General features: G+C 37.7%; 1 protein-coding gene across 1 annotated transcript; it reads right to left on the reverse strand.

The window, feature by feature from the left end:
• Positions 1 to 1309: 1309 nt before the first annotated feature.
• Positions 1310 to 17250, reverse strand: dap (death-associated protein). Its single transcript, XM_056248949.1, has 4 exons — positions 17051 to 17250; positions 15901 to 16003; positions 4177 to 4219; positions 1310 to 1568 (listed from the first exon to the last, which is right to left on the reverse strand). Exons 1-4 carry the CDS (start codon positions 17103 to 17105, stop codon positions 1449 to 1451), a joined length of 321 nt encoding a protein of 106 aa, XP_056104924.1. The 5' UTR covers positions 17106 to 17250; the 3' UTR covers positions 1310 to 1448.
• Between the last annotated feature and the right edge of the window lie 2776 nt (positions 17251 to 20026).

A 20026-nucleotide genomic window follows, 5' to 3' on the forward strand; every position in this document is an offset into this window, starting at 1 on the left:
CTCAAGCTTTTGAGTTTCACCTTGAGGTTTGGCCAGCTGGTGTGCTAATGGCATGTACCACAGAAGTCTTGCTGTTTCGGGCCCAGAACACGCCGTGGGATCAAGCCGTACCCTGCGGCAGCTGCTGGCTCTTATCGACACCTGAGCGGCTGCGGAACACAAAGTCAACTGATAGGGATAGCAAGAGAGCTTGAGAAGACGAGATAATGAAAGAGAGGAAGAGGAGGAGGCAAATCCTGAGTGGCATTGGGAGGAGAACAGGAAGCTGACGGCTTTGCCACCCTCTACTACCATGAAAACTAGGCCATGGGATTACACACAAACTTTTCCTGCTGAACTTAATGATATACTGTTCTCATTAATAATATTCAATAGGACAAAACAGACATGGCAATTGTTTGAATTTTTTATTACAGTGCTTGCAATGCAAGTATTGAAATCCCTCTACTTTTTACTCGCCACAAATTCAATTAATTCAGCTCAAAATTGCTGTCATAAACATAGACAGCTAAAACGGCATTAATAACATCATTTGGTTAATTCTTTCTTGTAACTACTACCTTCTACTGATTATTTTTTTCTTCTGGAAATGCAATTTTAACATATAGTTTAAGCAAAGAGTATTGAAATCCCTCTACTTTTTATTCTTCACAAATTTCTGCAAAATGTATAAGAAAAAGTAAATGTGTGTGCGTGTGTAACACATATACATACACACACACCCCAACTGGAATCGATGATCACATTTTCCTATTTCACTATCACTAATCATATGCTGTCTTGCAAGCACTATTTTCTTAGGGACATGCAATTCTAGCATATGAATGATTTTTTAAAGGCAAACAAAATGAACACTCCCCTTCTTTTTATTCTCCATAACTTTAAGCAATTAATTCAAATTGAACCACGTCTAATTATGTTGTAGATAATTTCAGCTTTACATGTCACTACTGATATTTCCATCAGGTAATGCAATTGTAGCTATGAATTTGTTTTTAAGAGCAAAAAGGCGTGCATGGTTTTATATTAACTCTTTATTCAGATAACCACACCTAGTACCTAATGCCTAATATACAACATTCACTGAGTTCAAAAAAATGATTTATACAATTTACATCTCTCTGGAACTATTCATGTAAAACAAAATTAAAACAAAATAAAAAAGTTCCACATATCCCTCATGAAATGAACCCACAGAATTATCATGTTTCTGATTAGTGATTGGCAATGGAGCCTTCAATTTTAGTGTTGCAATGATTTACAGGTAAGAGAAAAAGGAACGTTTGTCATGATACTGGACGCTTGCAGGCACATACGGAATGGGGGGGTGGGGGAGGGGCAGCGTACGGAATGCTTGACAGCAAGAGATCCCTGGGAACCTGAGCAGGTGTTTGGGGTGGTGTGGTCCTGGCCCCGTGCCCGTGGTGGTCTACAGCTGGGTTAAGGGCTCACTTCCGAGGCTGGTGGATGTGCTGGTTGATGTGATGAGCCCCAGGAAGCTTCTGTACCGAGGGCACAGGTTTCTGATGGGCCACCTGGGCAGCAGCAGGGGTGAAGTCTTTATCTCCCTGAGAAGGACAAACAATAATAACAGTCAATTATAATGTGTCCATATGATAAGTGACATGTGTGCAGTGAATCACACTGATAATTATACAACACTCAGTCCTGGTCCTCTAATCTGATTGGCCGAGAGGTGTTCCAAGAGTGCTATATATTGTAACAGCACTGTGATGTTTTCTGTGTTCCAGGGGTATTATTGTTAACTAAAACTATTAAAACATTTTTGTTATTTGAAATAAAGCTTGAATAAAATAAAATATTAGACGAAATCCTTAAACTAAATGAAAATTAGAAATGTTGTCATTAGAACTAAAGTTGTAGCACTAAAATGATGAACTGGACATAAAAACAAACTAAACTTAAATAGCAAAAAAAAAAAAAAAAAAAAAAAAAATCAAAAGCAAATAACAAAATTACTAAAAGTCAACCAAAATTAAAAAGAAACCTTTGGATAATTTTGAAGCTATATTTGTTGATGAAAAAACTAAGGATGCACTAAGGATAATATCGGCTACCATATCGGTATCGGCCGATATGTGTTCATTTCTAATGTTATCGTTATCAGTTCGATAAGAAGATTTGGCCGATATATTAAAGCCGATAAATAATGGATTATTTCCCTCAGTTGAGACACTTCAGATGCGCACTGTTCGTCATGATGGTTTTAAATGACTTGAAATATGATTAGAATTACTATTTTTTTGGTAAGGAAAGTTGGCCATAGGAGTGTGAAATAAATGTTAAAACTTACACAGGTTCAAACTAGGCTAATATACTTTTTTTTGTTTGTTTAATTTATGTTGAAGTGCTTGGGTGGCTTTTAATGGTAAGACTTTTGTTTTTGTAATCAGGCTCTCAAAAAATGATATAAAAATGAGGATTTAGATTTATTAGCCAATATATCGGCTTTTGATGAGAGACTGAGATCTCTTTGCCTTAGTTTCATGTCGTCTATTAACATGAAAAGGAAAGCGGCACAGAAGCATCTGACATGCAGCCGGCTGATGCCCAGTGAGGACAAAAATCCTATATTGCAAGAAAGCAGCAGCCGCAGACATTCTCCAACATCACTTTAATCTGTATGAGAGAGTCTTTCAGAGCAAGCTTTTGAAGTAGATTATGGGGTGGACAGTCCAACACAGTGTGGCGAGCCAAGACTGAACACAAGCTTGGCATTTTTCTATTTTCTGTCTGTTTACCCGCTTGCTGGAGGACTAAAAGAGCCTCAGATGTGAGTATTTAGAGAAGAAATGTTGCATAAATTGTGTCACTAGAAGCTGTTTAGATCACTTCAAAAGTAAAAGGAGGCCAATGGCCCAGTAAAAGGGCTCCATGTGCATCGTGACATCCTCTAGGGTCACTCGTAATGGCCTGTGACGTGTGTACTCAAACACCACGTTCTCTTACACATCTCGAGCATCTGACATGTTTACACGGAGGACCCTATATAATTAAATGGCAAACTCTCTCTCAAAACGCTGCACGCTCATCCTGGTAAGCATGCACAGATCTGTCACATCAAAACATAATAAATCCTGAGACGCGGCCAATCCCATGGCGGCAGAATGGATTAAGGTCAGCTTGGGCTGGAAACAAGCAGAGTGAACTCTATGTGACGAGCCATTCAACAAACCCCATACAGAGTCTCCTGCACATCGGACTATTGATATGATCTCAATAAGTGATGCAAGGCTAAAACGGCTTTTATCGGAGCAAACTATGTCTGAGCCTCAGGCTAGGGTTTCATGAGGGCAAACTTTGGGGATTTTAGATACGAGCAGGTTTAAAATGAATTTGGCTCTGCTTTCACACCAGATGCAAATATTCGTTTGCAGGGAAATGTTTGAATATAAACAAGGCAATGCTATGGTCCTATTCAATAGGACAATTATAAACATTTACAAGCTAAAAATTCGACATTTGTTATATGTACAGCAGTCCAAAATGTCTTCGGACAAAAAAAAATGAGAATAACATATTTAAATAAGTACATAAACCCGGTCTCATGCAAACAGCAATTCAATGCAATAAATAAATACTATATCATACCTTCACATTTTATCCATTTATATTTTATTCAAATTATATATATATATATATATATATATATATATATATATATATATATATATATATATATATATATATATATATATATATATATATATATATATATATATATATAAAAGTGTATTATTATTTATGCACATTAAAACATTTATATTTCAGTCCCTTGTGTTAAATTATTCTGAGATTAAAACGTTCAACTGTTTATTTATGTAGAACTTATTTGGACTTCAAAAATAAATCCCAACAGCTTGCTTGATCTGTGTTTCTCTCATGAAGCTGTTAGACTATCTTCTCCTCTCTCTACTCTGTCGGCAGACCAGATGGTGAATTCACACATCAGTATCACCTATAGTACAGGCGAGAATTTAACATGACGGACATTCAGGAATCTGTCTTTGGTGTGAATAGACCTTTATGAAACAATTTGTCTCACATTTGCTATGAACAGGCCTAGTTTATATAAACCATTTAAACTGTTGGACCAGGAATAATGTGGCCTTTGATTTAGATATTATGATGTAATCAATGGACATGTGTACCAACCTTAGTGACGACTCCCGAGACCACAACATGCATCTTTGGTGGGCTAAAGATTGAAAAAAAAAGAAGAGAAGACCACAGTTACAAACAGAAAGCAATGTCTTATACAAACAACCAAAACACACATTTAAATATATGTGCTAGTTAATGAAGCATAAGCAAAACAGATGACAGTGTTTGTGAAGCAAACCATTCTCTTTTCATGTCAAACAGCAAATAAGCCTGTGTTTTAATCAGTCTCTGATTTTTTTAGGATCATTAATTTTCCACAGGGAATATGTGAAGGAGAACACAAACAACTCTGTAGTCTGGTAATGAATGAACCACTCATATTTCAGAAGGGTGAAAAACCTTCCGTGGGTTTCAGCCAGATTCGGCTCAATAGTGCTGCCTTGTGTCCAGGAATGTATGCAGAAGGTGAAGGCCAACGTTTGACCAGAGAACTTGTTTGTGCTTGCAGGTAAGAGTATTAGTGAAATGAGATGTTTCCAAACTTATAAACCAATTAAAAGCAAAAGGTTCATAAGAGACTGAATACAGATGTAAATTTAGACAGCAGCTAGTGAGACATCTGTTTCAACAGAAATATTTATATATCAAGTCAATGTTAGATTTTTTAAAATTAATGAATAATATGAAGATAATTATTAATAAATAATAAATATGTACCAAGGCTTTGTGACAAATTAGCAGCACTATCCATCACCATGCATAATTGCGTAATTTATAATTTGATCAATGCCGAGCTGACAGCAGTTTGTCGGGCTGTGTGAGATGAAAGTGTGAGGCCTGCACTGATTAGCTGAAGGTCAACAGCCAGCATCATTATGGGTGCAGGAGCTCGGAGTCAAATTGAACTCAATCAAAGATCCGACGTGTCTGTCAGCAGACGCCCTCTACTCCACATAACTGCTGGAAGAAAGCGGCTTTTCTGTGTCCGGACACGTATCTGATCAGATGCATGGAGGGAATACTAATGCAACAAATTAGCTACAGCGCTGATGGAAACATCATCATATAGATTTCACAATCAGCATGTGTGATCCACATTCACCAGGCCACCAATTACAGTGGGATTAGCATGATAATTATTCTTCTAATTGTAGCATAGCATGGTATACAATACTACTAATGAGTGAAACAAGATAATGAACAAGATATTGCCTAAATAGCCATTTGCATATTGGTTAACATTAACCAATAGGTCGTATGGCATTGATGATGTAAACTAACAGACAGAAGTGACTCGTACTGTTTTCGCCAAAACAGCAACCGCACAATATGTCGGATACCGCACACTTGCCCATACAGATATGGCTCTGACAGACACGTTATAACATTTTTTACAATTTATTTTTTGGCACTTTTGCCAAACGTGATCGACACTCGGGACGGGCCAGTGCTGCATCATCACAAAAGTTTAAAGAGTTCTTTCACGTCGTCTTGTGCTTGAAATGACATAAACAAAATTAAGTCAAAATGCCTATCTTGGCAAGTATCCTTGTAAACAGTCAGTTATGTCTTAACTGAACATAACAGTAACAGTATATTGGATCTGTGCATTGGCTCTTAAAGTGATAGCAGCCTAATAAACCTGTTGCCGTCTGTGTTTTTAATGTCAATCAAACAACAAAAGACAAATAACAATCATTCATTGCTCTTGACTGAATAACTTTAATAAGGATTAATCATTAAGTTTCATGACTGGTAAAAAATATTTATGGCCGGTAAATTTTCTTAAGTCACTGGCCATACGCAGGTGTGGCAAAGAGTTAGTTTTTGGCCCGGCATACAATGATAGTCAATGGGGTCCAATGTCATTGACTTTCATTGTATGAACTCTCTACAGGAGCAATAAAGTCATACAGGTCCAGAGCTACATGACAGTGAGTAAATGACGATAAAATTTGAACTCTCTCTTTAAGCCCTGGTCACTTCTCAAGGCCTGCGTGAACATGCATGTGTGGAAAGTAGGGGGAGTAAATGGAGGGGTCTAATGTAAAACCAGGAGCTCCAGGCAGTTGCTGAGGTACAAAATGGCCTATAAAGATTCCAGAGGGACAGGGAATTTACCGCCACCATCTGAGCACAGAGCAGAAACATAGCTCCAGGCTTGTGGAAGCCGTCAGCCTCAGAAATGACTCTCATTCATTTTCCAAAGCCAAGCGTTTCCCTTAAAGCACTAACTCAAAAGTGAAGGTCAAAAGTGATAATTGACCTTGACAGGAAAAACAGCTCAATCAAAGTAGAATAATAACGCCAAAGAGAGAGTATTGAAGAGTGGCCATTTTCCAGTAGCCCTTCTCAAATACTACTCCGTCTGTAGTACATTACACCACCGATCGCACACTGCAGGAAACCAAGCTATAAAAGGAGACAATTCAATTGCTATCACAGCATGAGACACATCTTGATGTCTCAACATACTTAAGGCTGAGCATAAATGAGGGCATTGTGAGAAGTGTGAGACTTCGTCTGTAATGCTGTGAAATCTAGAATGTGTCAGAAGTTTGTGGCTTTCATCTTGCTGTGAGAAGGAGGAAACTCCAAAGATTCGTGAGAGAGAGAGAGACTTGCCAAAGGGATAATCTCCCTTTGAGGCATAACAGTGCTGCTCAACCCGTCTCATAGCTTCCTATCTGTTAAAAGAGACAGCTGTATAATCTCAGATTAAACAGACACTCCAAGCCCTGTTAAAAAAAAGTGAGATTTTGGTATAAAAGGTCAAGTTATTGAAATCATAGTGTAAATGAATTAAAAAAAGGAAACAGGATTATATCTCTCCTACAGAGGTCATTCACAACCTTATGTGTTGGGATATAATTATTAACCCCCTATGCTTGGAACTGTGTGTGTAGATAAAGATTTATCATACAAAAAATGTTGATGAGGAGCATGTTTTAGCCACAATCCTTTTAAAAAAAAATTCCATTCTACACCTGAGGATGGCAGTGGTGTGCTTGTTTTCAAATCAGGCCAGAGATGTTGCAAGTACACTAACTACAGTGCCTAATCATTACAAAGTAAAAATCATTGATGAAAAACACATACTGAAATAGATTGCAGGGTAAATATCAAGGTCAATAACTCTTTGGAAGAATTAATTGTTCATCTTGAACAAAAACATTAATGTATTAGCTAAACCTCTCCTGGAATTATTGTGAGTAAAAACCAAGGCAGAATTTTCTTAATTTCTTATACATGGCTGTGTCAAAATAATAAAACAAACTTTAAACCAATCAATCAATCTAGATCAATATAAACTACCAGTCAAAAGTTAATTACGAAAAGAAGTCTCTAATGCTCACAAAGGCTGCATTTATTTAAATCGCAAATACCATAAAAACAGTCATGTTGTGAAATAGGTTTACAATTTAAAAGAAATGTTTTCTATTTCAATACATTTTGAAATGCAATTTATTCCTGTGATGCAAAGCTGAATTTTCAGCATCATTACTCCAGTCTTCAGTGTCACATGATCCTTCAGAAATCATTCTAATACACTGATTTGCTGCTCGGTTATAATTAATGCTCAATTATTAATAATGGTTCTTATAATTAACATCATCAAGGTTGAAACCATGATAAATTTTCCCTCAAGATTCTTTGATGAATAGAAAGTTCAAAAGAACAACATTTATTTAAAATATAATTTTTTGTAACGCGTTTCTGAAGACTCGGGTTATGGCTACGACTTAACACACTAATAAAAACGTAGTTATTTCAAACTTTTGTTTGAAAGTCTGTCTGTGTGAGTCCATCCATCCATCCATCCATGCCTCTTAGAAGCCAAAAAATCCATCTATCCATCCATCCATCCATCCATGCCTCTAAGAAGCCAAAAAATCCATCTATCCATCCATCCATCCATCCATATATATATATATATATGGAGATGTCAGATGCTTCTATATATATATGTGCACAGCACACAGCGAGGGATGGGACACAGTGGTTTGGCAGAGGGAGTGGTTTTGGCCTGATGGATATTCTGTGTAGAAAGAGAATGAACTGCTATGGTATAACCCAATCTCAGCTTCAGGAGCAAAGGCGATTGCTGCAATTAACAAGTCGGCACAGACGCTCACAACTTGCTGTCGTCATGGCAACCACATGGCATAGCTTTTATTTACTGATGAGCTAAATCGGGAGGAAACAGCAAAAACCACTTGTCTGTTGCTGAGGGAATGAGCCGTGCAAACGATGCAAAATTGGACCGCACCTGAAGCTCCATGCTTAGCCTCTGCTGCAAACACAGGACTCAGTCTCAACATCAACAGAATACAAATACAGGGTGGACGGAGGAATGCATCTGCTCCTTTGTTACAAATTCCACATCAATTTGGGTGTAAATAGTATACGCAAAACAGAGCTCAGAGTACACGCTTATAGGCATATAAAACCCATAATCGAATGAACCAAAATATTTAATAAACGAACACACAAAGGCGTGATATGAGGGGTTTGTTAATGGGAGGTGTTGTTGACATTCTGCTGAGCTTTCTGCAACGTTTTGAATGTGCACATTCTGTGTGGCCTGATGATAGGTGAGAAAAACCACACACAGGTGGGCATGATACGGACACAATAGAGCTCTGATGAATGGCTTACTAATATCCAAATAAAAGCCTTCCCCCTCTTAAATTAGCTAACGTAGGGGGAAAAACTGCATTGATATCTGTTCCTTATAATCATACAAAAGTTTGTAGTAGTGAAACTAACCCTTAATGCTTTTCCTAAATAATAAATTCACATTCCTACCAAATATTGATGATGAAAGAGGGAAATGCGTGTTGCTAAACTAAAATACTTACAATTATAACATCCAGTTATGCTTAAAATCTAGATAATGCATGAGAGATCTTTTGCTCAAAGCCACTGGGTGAACAGGGAAGTGCAGCTCCATGTGTGGTTTGACTGACAGGCAGAACATTTGAAAAGTAACTTCTCTGGTAATGAGATAACATATAGTTCTACAGAAATTCTTCCGACACAGCAGTGAGGCAAATTTAGGCAGATTAACTGAAACAACACACCAAGAGCCCATTATTCCAATAGCGTCAGCACACTTCGCTAAACAGCACAGAGAGGGAAACTAGCATGGAAATAATTGTCATCAAACTGTCAATTTTTATTTTCCTTTTTTCATATTGCTTTATTAAAAGTCAACATCCCATCCCAATTTTTGGAGTCGCTCCATCCACAGCAGAATGGAGTAAGTGGGATGCGCTTTAGCAGTGGGTGAAATGCGATGTGGTTTCCCTCAGCGCTGTGGGTGAAGTGTCCAAAAATTGACTGCAGTGTGTGAGAATCATCGCAAGTCAGCCTATGGGTTCAGCTAATGACCTGAATCTGCCTGCCAGTTACTAGCAGTCACACTCCATGTGTTACAATACACACTCTTACTGTCTAATGGAAACTGTTTACAACATCTCAAGCATCAACATACTGAGATGCTCTAATATTCTGACTTATTATTTTAATAAAAACAAAAAATAAATGTCTCAAATTAGCAATATTTATTATAAAATAAATGTATTTTTATATTTTTAATTATTGATTATTTTATTACACTACTGTTCAAAAGCTTGGGGTCAATTGATACTTTTATTATGAAAGTATTATAGTCCTATTATATAGTTGTATTAATATCTAGTTCAGTCATGAAACTCTAGAGGGCGCAGTCTAACAGGTCCTTTACATGCAATCTGCAAGCAATCACATCATTACCGCATGGCACAAGCTGATTGGCCTCTGCTGATTCTGCAGCCAATGAGATTGCTTGCTCAACATTTAAATAGTCTGTTTAGTCTTGCAGCACACTATCAGAGTTACTCTAATGCCGAGTTCAGACTGCACGATTTTAGCCCCGATTTTGGCTCGCCGACAGGTTGAGAAATCGCCGACAAATGCCCGAAATCACAGGCAAATCGGTGCTCGTTCACGCGAGTGACAATCACGCAGTGTGAATGAGCAAAGACGCGATCTGAGAGAATCGCAGACGAGGCGCAGACGCCCGTGAGATATTTGGCATGCTAAATATCTGGACCTGTCGGCGATTCACAATCCTGCTGTGTGAATGTGTCCTGACTGAAAACTACATCGGCGATGACCGACAGCCAACGAGAGAGCAAGATACAGGGAGGAGGAGGAGGAGTTATAGACCAGAATATCAGTATTTTAATAGATAGGCCTTTATTTATAATTATATCAAACAGAAACAAAGCACACACATTTGCATGACCAGCAGCAACAGCAGGACATTTGCAAAATTATTTATTTACCCCCAACTCTCTTTGCAAAACACAGTCCTTGCTCCCCTCGTCTTCCCAACCATTTCCTGCATAAACTGTTTTTTTTTTCATTTTTGCTACAAATCAGTGCACAGACAACTTGTAGGCTATCATTTTTAATAACAAATTCAGTGTCGCGCGAGAACTCCGGTCTCACGCACGCGTGATCTTCCGTTATTTCCTATCACTTCTCGCGTTTGTTTGGTTGTGAAACGTAGTTTGCGGACCAGGCAGAAGTTGTCGGCGATTCTTTCTTTTGTAAAGTCATGCAGTGTGAAACCTCCTGTCGCCGATCCATCGTGCAGTGTGAACACAGCAGCAACTGAATGTTACCCCAGATAGTCATGCAGTGTGAAAACAACAGTGACCCGATTATTTTGAAAATCGTGCAGTCAGAGCTCGGCATTAGGGTACATTTACACGACAACGGTATGCTTAAAACAGAGAGGTTTTTTTTTGTTTTCCGCGTAAAGACGACACCTAATCAAAACGATCTCCATTCACACGGATGCGCGAAAATGACTAAAAACCCTGTATTCTGCTCCCAGGCCATTAGATGGCGATGAAACACTATAGACTGAATGTGCATGATGTCATCGGCTTCAAATATTCACGTTTTTGTTGTTTATACAGAGACAGTTTTCAAAAACTTCCACTATGAAACCCGTTTTCAAAAGTTTTTTTTCAGGCACCTAAAATGCCGTTGTCGTGTAAATGAACGGCCAAAACGCATAAAAAGTTTTACGTTTTAGTTGAAAACGGTGCCGTGTAAACAGCCCCTGAAACCCTCCACTTGGTGGACTAGATCTGCTGTGCTGCTGCTGTGGATTATTGCTGCTGCTAATAGATTAGATACACAGATACACTGTTGTGAGCATGTAAGATATGCTGCTGCTGCATAAATAGTCATACATAAATCCTGTAGCAGATATAGGCAGGTGGAGGGTTTTTAGGGCTGTTAATATAAAAGTATTGCAACGGTTTAGTGAATTCACCCTTGTGTCTTCCATCCCAAACAAATCAGCCTCAGTCATCAGCGCAGCCACCTAGCAGAGTACTATAGTGAGACAGTAAGTTGAACTTGGGGAAGGCCAGGGAACACGGTGGAGTTTCCTGCATCATGAACAGGCGTACACGTCTAAGATCGCGCTCGCCAGCATAGCACATCACATTAGCAGCTCAGAGCCATTCCATTTGAGCCTCTGATCCATCTCAGAAGACCAAATTACATTTGACAGGTGGTCCCCAGACAGTGCCACTTGACTTGCTGCGACAAATGTGCAATTTTTTCATCAGAAGCCCCCTGCTTACAGGCCATCTCTCTGCTAGCACAGCGAAGTGGGAGGGAGAGAGACAGAGCAAGACATGGGAGAGTGTGTGCACGTCTGGCACATTCAGCTACTGGACACACTTAAACAAGTATTAATATCTATAATAAAAAATGAAATACAGGGAAGGAACACTTCAATCATTCTGAAATTCAATTCTGAGATGGAAGTTGTCCAGAGTTGCCCATAAAGATCCAATGATCCGTGGCCATGGAAGGCATTAGACTCCATCCTGAGCTCACTGAAAACATTTGTAAATGTGCTTATAGGCATGTATGGGAGCTTTGTAAAGGAATAATGTTTGCAGAGGAAATCCCTTAGTTTTCAGCAAACAAAGCCAACCCAGATAAAAGAAACAGTGTAAGATTCAGGCATATTACTTCTGTCTATTGTTCAGTTTTGGCTCCTTATACAGGTCTTGTGCATTGGCCTCATACAACTACTGTACCATTTCCCCTCAATCCAGCTTTCTGAAAGTAAACTCAGTCGAGACGGTCACAGAGGTCCTAATTCAATTCCACAGCACTTTCTGAGGACGTATTGTAAAGGATTTTGTTTCACTCTCTCCCTGTTGTTGTTGTTGTTGTTGTTGTTCTCTTTTTGCAACTATTGTCTCGCATTTTGTCCATGTCTGGCACATTATTTTGGCAAATTATTTTTCTTTTGACTCACTAAATGCTTGTCAGACATGTTTGATGGCAGACACACTATTCAGCAGTCAGAATAACGACTCAATTTTACTGATGTTTTAATCTTTGTTTAGTTATCTACATGCATTGAGGGCTACAAGTAACATGGTGGATCAGATGGATCAAATGTCTCCTAGGTTTGCAAATGTAATTTTATTTTCTATAGCACTTCGAAAATTAAGGTAAAGATAATTTTGCGTTTCTGGTGGTCTTTAATATTAACATTAATAATAACTCGAAGGCGTTTACGTCCTGTGACTCGGAATTATACATTACTATTGCAACACCAAATGAGTGATATAGTAATAATCAATAGACAAAACCACAATATAACAAGTCTTTTTTGCAAATGCCTTATTAATTAAACTTACTTGTTTAGCGGGACATAGTTATTTATAGTGTTGGGGAAAGTTACTTTTAAAGGTAATACATTACAAATTACGTTGCTCCCTAAAAATAACTAATTGCATTACTTTTCCTCACCTGGGCTGGGCTTGGTTGTTTTGTTTCTTTAATAAAAATAATTAAAAAAAAAGTTCAATTGTTGGCAAATGTAAAGGCCCTTTCACACAAAAGTGAAATAAATAAAAAATAAATAATTCTCTCCTGTACAGTAGAGGGCGCAGCTCAAATAAACCTATCAGCTGTGCTGCCATTCTGGAGTGAGGAAGAAGAAAGTTCAGCACTCTTCAGCAATAAAAACAAAAAATTAAACAAATATAACGTTTATCTAAAGACAATTTTGCTTATTAGTATTGTTGAACTGGATCATCGAAGGTCAGTAGCAAAGACATTGGTTAATAAAGTGAGATTAAATACATAAAGTATATTTAAGTTATTTAACATTTAATTATTGCAGGTTTGCGTAATATTCTGAGTTTACATTTCACTGTTTTTATTCATTTTGAGGAATACTGAATCTATTTTGTGGAAGTGAGATGAGTAAATACATGCTTGTGTCACTCAGCGCAAACCCTCTTTTGGTATTAAAAAACTACTGTCAGGATATACTAAATACATGCAGTGAAAAATAAGCACTGAAAAGAAAAAAGTAGCACCCATTCACTAGCATTATATGCTCACGTGAGTAACATTGGTTTAGCTCTGTTTCACAGGACCAAGATAAGCTGTGGTTGTAATGTCAGCTAGAGTAACAGGACAGTTTTGAGTGTCATTGTTTGTCTAGAGCTGGTGTGCTGCTGGTGACTAACAAATTCTTGCTTTTATATACTCTTGTGTACTGTATGATAATTTTTTGTTTGTTTGTAATATTTGCTTTATGTTTTGCAAAGCATTATTTTGCTCCGCTTCAGCTATGATAAAGATTCATCCACTATTGCATTGACTGTGGAGAAATGAAGGGATTTGTTTGTTTATTTGGGTTGATTTTAAAAAATCAGCAGCGTTTCTCAGAAATCGCTTACTGCACAATGATACTAACCAACCATCCAAGAAATCTCACTGGTGTCAACAACTAAAACAAGCTTTGTAAAAACATCTGAACACAAAGAGACTACACAGGAAAATGGCGAATTTCCTCTCGGCTTGCCAGCGTTGCGATGCCAAACCTAAGAGCGTGGGTGCAGGGATCACATTCTAACATCACAGTGTGTTTCTTGGCCACTGAAACCACATTTTAACCTCTTCCCTTAAATGTCCACTCGCAAACGGCTCCCATGTTTCTGAAGGAATGCCAAAGAGATATTAAAAGCAGCTTCAGGAATGAAACACCTCGTGGGATTTCCTGCAGCAGGTTGAGTGAGCTGATAAGGGCTCGCTTGCTGTAACAGGGCGGCCGATCAGTCATCAGGTACCGGGGTGGAAGGGACAAAGCCATAAAGCCTATCCAAACCCTGTGGACACACCTCAGTAGCGCTGAAAACAGGTCAGCTACAACACAACACAAGCACAAAAGAAATCTGAGGACTGTAAAACCTTTGCACTGCACATATACACTTACGCAACTAGCAGCAAGACAGCTACCCATTACCAACAACAAGCAGATAACTCACTCAATGCAAGCTATTTAACTTAAACACACTCCACCACAATGAAGAAAATCAACATGTGATATCCGGCTGTTGCCTCATCCTTCTTACTGACACACCCAAGAAGATTGTTACGCTTAGTTTGCAACTTAAAATGATTGTCATGTGCTCAGCAATTCCGAAAGTTGTGTAAAAGACGACATGTGTGCTGCTATATTCACCTTCACTCTTACTCATCGAGAGACAGATGGGCACTAACAGTGACTTAATCATATTAAATATTCTGGTTTAGTGTGGGCCGCTTAACCAACACAGAGCTGAGTGAGTTTAAGCTAAGAACATTTTTTTCGTTGAGCAGAATCCTCTCCATGTGCCAGCAGTCAAATGGGAATTGCACACCTGTGTCACTGATCAAATGTTTTTCAACTTGGACTCAATGTCGAGCCAAGACTCTATGACCTTTTAAATGTGTTACTAGGGTCTAGTAAGAATTTTGTTACTTAAGTAGGGCAATATTAATCACGATAAAACCAAAATCACAATATGCCTTAGTTAGTGTTATTAAATTAGTTAGATTATTAAATTGGAATGTATGTGATTTAATTAAATAAAAACATGCGATACATTTTTGTTTCAGAGTGAAGCACAGCATTGCTGGTTTTTTGTTGCGGTGGTCTTTTTTTTTTTTTTTTTTACATGCAATAGTATATGCATATAGTTCATATATAGTGTTTTCAGTGTCTCCCAGAAGTTCGGTTCAGAGCTTTCAAAAAATCCATTTTAAAAAGCAATTTTTATTAGAATCACCCCCACAATTTTCTATGACAATATAATGGCTGTACATTATGCTGCTGTGCTGATAAGTATATACAGAAGTATAATTTAATTAATTGTATAACATAATTTAATTGTGTGAGAAGAACTGTAGTGATTGACACAACTAAGTTTAACAGCAGTCAACTGCAGTTTAGTGTCATTATGCAAAATATCCACCTGCAGAATTCAGCCATCAACCAATACGAATGATATATTCCAGAGAGTTGTGAAATAAAATAATACATTTAAAGTTGATAAGAGGCTGGTTGTGGCTGGAAATAAGTCAACTGGTTGCAAGTCAACAAAATGAATGTGTAAACATGAGCACACAGATACTAAGGTGTCATGAATTGATACATGACCCTGAATCTTATTTTATCTCTTGGGCAACAAGAGAGAAGACGTGTATAAGTCTTATAAGCAAGCTTATAAGCAGGACTTATAGGTCTAGAACCTCTAAAATTAATCAATAAGAAAAACAAAGCTGCAGCTTTTTTTTTTCCTGACAAGTCTGCATCTGAAAATATAGTCTACCATGTGTTTCACTAGAAGAAACGATGGTGAGCTGGAATTGGAATGCATACTGCAGAAATGTGAAGGTCAGCATACTTACATCTCAGTCTCATATTCTTCACTGTCTTTGTCATTCTTCTTGTCTGGCACTTCATTTGCAGACTGGTGCTTCTGAACTATCCTCATGCCTCCTCCTACTTTCACTGTCACAAATTAACAAAAACAAATTCAGAGTTTTTTCCTGCATTTATTATATAATGTTATAAAATGACATTAATCACAAGCGTCTATTTAGTGTGCAACAGGTTTCCCTTGGCCTACTTTAAGGGTCATTACACATGTTGTTATCTGATTTTCTTGTGTACTTTACACCGCACTGATAGATATGCTGACGAAGTGAAACACAATGTGAAATCACACATTTACGCCACGCGAAAGGAAAAATATGTGGAGGAAAAATCTATGCCATGTGTCACAAACGTGGTTGATCGTAACATACATTTTTCTTTTAGAGACGACTGATTTACTTGTGGCATGCAATGTGTCCTATCAGCTCAACCCTGCACTGGGGACACTCCATGAAAAGTATGTCTTTCACATCCCTTATGACCATATGTGTAAGCAATGAAAAGCTGACACCAACTTTTACTCCGTTATTATAGGTATTACTATTTTGATTGACACATCAGCAAGAATTCAGCCATTTTAGTCTATTTTTGTCAGATGTCTTTTATGGCTCATCCCAGCCCTGTAATTATATATATATATACAAAAATAAATATATACTTGGTATAATGTTCTTATTCTCTCCCCATATCAATTCCTAAAATTAAAAACTATTAAAATAAAATAACCACTTTCAGAATTGAACTCTTTAAATAGCCAAGCCTGTTACTATCCTTTCGGACAACAAACAAACTGTACTGGACAATGGGAATAGTAGAAATATCAGCATAAAAATATTCTTTTTTTCTTAAAAAAAAAAAAAGAGTCCGGGCCCTGATCACAAGGTTACTATAACTGGCATCCCTTTCCCTTTTTGTTTTTCAAAGACAAAGCTATATCCCTACGAATAAGGCCCAATATAATATATTAGCATTAAGAGATCTGATGCAATGTCTAAAATCTACAGAGATGCAAAGAAAACCACATTTTCTATATAAAAAAGAGCACACATTTGTCGGAATGATCCACTAACGTTAGACCTCCCAGCAGAAAAACAACAACAGCTAAGCAATAGCATGGATTACCAGCAGGGAGATGTCCAGCTTTGGTCTCGGTTTTCTCTTTGGGCGGCGATGACATGACTGCTGTCAAGCGCTTCTTCCAAAGAGTCGCTTCGTTGTCTTCAAAATAAAAACAATCCTTCTGTTTCCTGGATGAAAAATAACGCAGACTACTGTCGACTTCGTCAACGTGGCTTTTCCCTGCCCATTGTTTGGCAACGGTGCGTGATGACGGCAGTGGTCTCTCCAACCAATAAGAGCGATTATTGAGAAAGGACGTTCCTCCTCTTTTCTATGGAAAGTCTGATGGAACATACAGGGAAAATCAGAACATTCAAATCTGCATGCGCTGTGTAACTTTGATTTATAAGCTCACAGGTCGCATATTTTGGAAATAACCTTTAACAACATGGGTTATTTATGTCTGGAAAACTGTTCGCTTAACTCAAGAACATTGCTGAAAGTGTGAGTGCAAATAGACAAATCACTGCAGTAGATGAATCTGGGTTAGAAGTCAAGAAAACACACTGTTCTCGTCAAAAAATACAATGAACATAATTAACATTTACACTATGGGGAAAAATGAATCATGCCAGTCTTCACAAGTATGCCTATACCATAATGGAGCTCCCTTAAATAGACACAGAGGAACGCAAACTTGAGATCAAAATCCTTAGGCCTATATTTAATATTAACCCATGTGTTATTGTGTGCAGAATCATATCATACCAAAGTGCCAGAGTTTGGCCCAACTACTGTAAGGCTATCTGAGTAAGAGGCTGTGATCCAAACACAATTTCTTAGTATGGTTGTCAGTATCAGTAAATCAAATTCTGTTCTTCACAAGTGCATAAAGCAGTTCTTCAACAGATAAATCTCAGATGTGTGCCCTATTGCACCGCAAGTTCAACTGGCATCTGATGAATTGTGTTGATGAATTTACACTGAGGTGAATCATGACCACTAGATGGGAGACTAATGCTTTAATAAATGACAAGAGTCTTCATTTTGAAACAAGCCATAACTGCATGGAATGGCACTTTTTAGGCAGCTGGTAAAATAATGAAAACACCGTTCAAATCAATATACTGTAGAGTTTATTGTGATGGAGCAGAATTATTTGCAGCATCAACTGTTATAGCTGTTAGATTCTGTCCATAGTTGCTAGGTGAAGTGTATCCCATCATGAAAGGAAATACATCCTCACTGACCACAAAAAGCCATGTGGTTCTGGGTTTAATGAACATGTGTTGTATGGTGAAAGGCAATAAAACAGTTATGAATTATGGTTTAGGGGACCTACAAGCTTCTGATATGAGCCTGATAGAGGCAGTATGTGAGCATGATCTATCATTCACAGGTTTAGCTGTATTGTGCAGAAAGAAGTGTGCCATATGACTGACTGTCAATAATGTGGACGTATCATGGGATATTGATGGGAGCTTTATGTAACCTTGCATGCTCTAATAACCGAATTGTTCTGATTGATATGAAATACCTTTTGAGATTGTGTTCCTCTAACATTGACAACCTGAAATGTCCGCAAATAATTTTACCCCCTCCCTACTTATTTTAATATTTTCACATATTTTCAGGACAATTAAGCACACCCCTCCCCCGCAACTCTCATCACATCTAGTCATTATCTCTCAGTATTTTAAAATAATGATCACTCTAATAGTCATTGTTTTATAGAATTACAGTAAAACTATTATTTTTCTATTATTTACAATAAAAAAAAATCTAATGTCACTTTAAAAATGAAACCAAAATGACTACACCTAAAATATTTTAAGAAATATGCAGTGTTGGGGAAAGTTATTTTTAAAAGTAATTTAGCAATATTTCACTACTCCCTAAAAAGTAACGTGAAATAAAGCATCAGGCTGAAGGACATGCAAATTCACGCCTGTACAGTAGAGGGCGCAGCTCCGACAAACCTGCAGAAGAATAGGACATAATAAGAAGAAAGACAAATGTGGTGTTTATCTAAAGTCATACTAGCTTATTAGTATGTTTGAATTGGATTATTAAACTTCAGCGAAATATTCTATGTTTGTATTTCACTGTTTCTATTCATTATGAGGAATACTGAATCTATTTTTGTGCACGTGAGATGAGTAAATGCATGATGATCCAGTCTATGATGATGATGCATGACTGAGACTGAGTATGCACATGAGTAAATGCATAGTTAGTCTAGAACTACATTAAGCATCATGTTTACGCAGCCCACTCACAACGCCTCACAGGCTACTTTTGATTTCTCTCAACATGGAAACAGGAGAGCTGTCAGTCAATAAATGAGAAAACAAAGTGCGTTGCTTGTTTGAAAAAGTAACTCAGATATTTTATTGTAAATTTAAAAGCAATATGCGTTACTCTACCAGTTATTTGAAAAAGGTAATCTGATTACGTAACTTGTGTTATTTGTAATGCGTTACCCCCAACACTGCTAATACACTTAAAGGGTAAATAAGGTGTAGCCTAACGTTACCTTTTGAAAGGGTTCTGCCCCAGTGACAGCTTCTGTACCTTTTTCCTTTTCCTGAGAGTGTATTTCACATTACATTAATGAGAATTGTGGAGCAGAATGAGCTTAATTAATTGAGCTTAAAATAATGTTACAATGCATAAAATCTTTATGGTCCTATATAATTTTTTGGGGGGTGACCTAGACTCCTTTTCATATTCCCCTACATGAAAAAGAAGCTAGGCCTATTGGTCATTTTGGAAAGAAACAACACTGATTTAATCATATCTGGCACAAAAGGTGTAGCGCTGACATTCACAGATGCCTATTAAGCTAACAACCCTGTTCAGTCCAAAATGAATCCTGACGAAAATTCATTTTCCCTTCATGAATAATTTCATCTGCAGTGGGATGATGATTCTTTTGTTTAACTTTTGTCTACACAGAAATTGATTTTGTGGCAAATCTGCATTTTAGGGGGTTCTAATTCATGGATGTGTCACTGTCAACAGTAGAGCTATAAGAGA

Source organism: Rhinichthys klamathensis, unplaced genomic scaffold, assembly GCF_029890125.1.
Source record: "Rhinichthys klamathensis goyatoka isolate OS25496 unplaced genomic scaffold, OSU_Roscu_1.1 h1tg000059l_1, whole genome shotgun sequence".
In the NCBI taxonomy this organism is placed as follows: domain Eukaryota; kingdom Metazoa; phylum Chordata; class Actinopteri; order Cypriniformes; family Leuciscidae; genus Rhinichthys; species Rhinichthys klamathensis.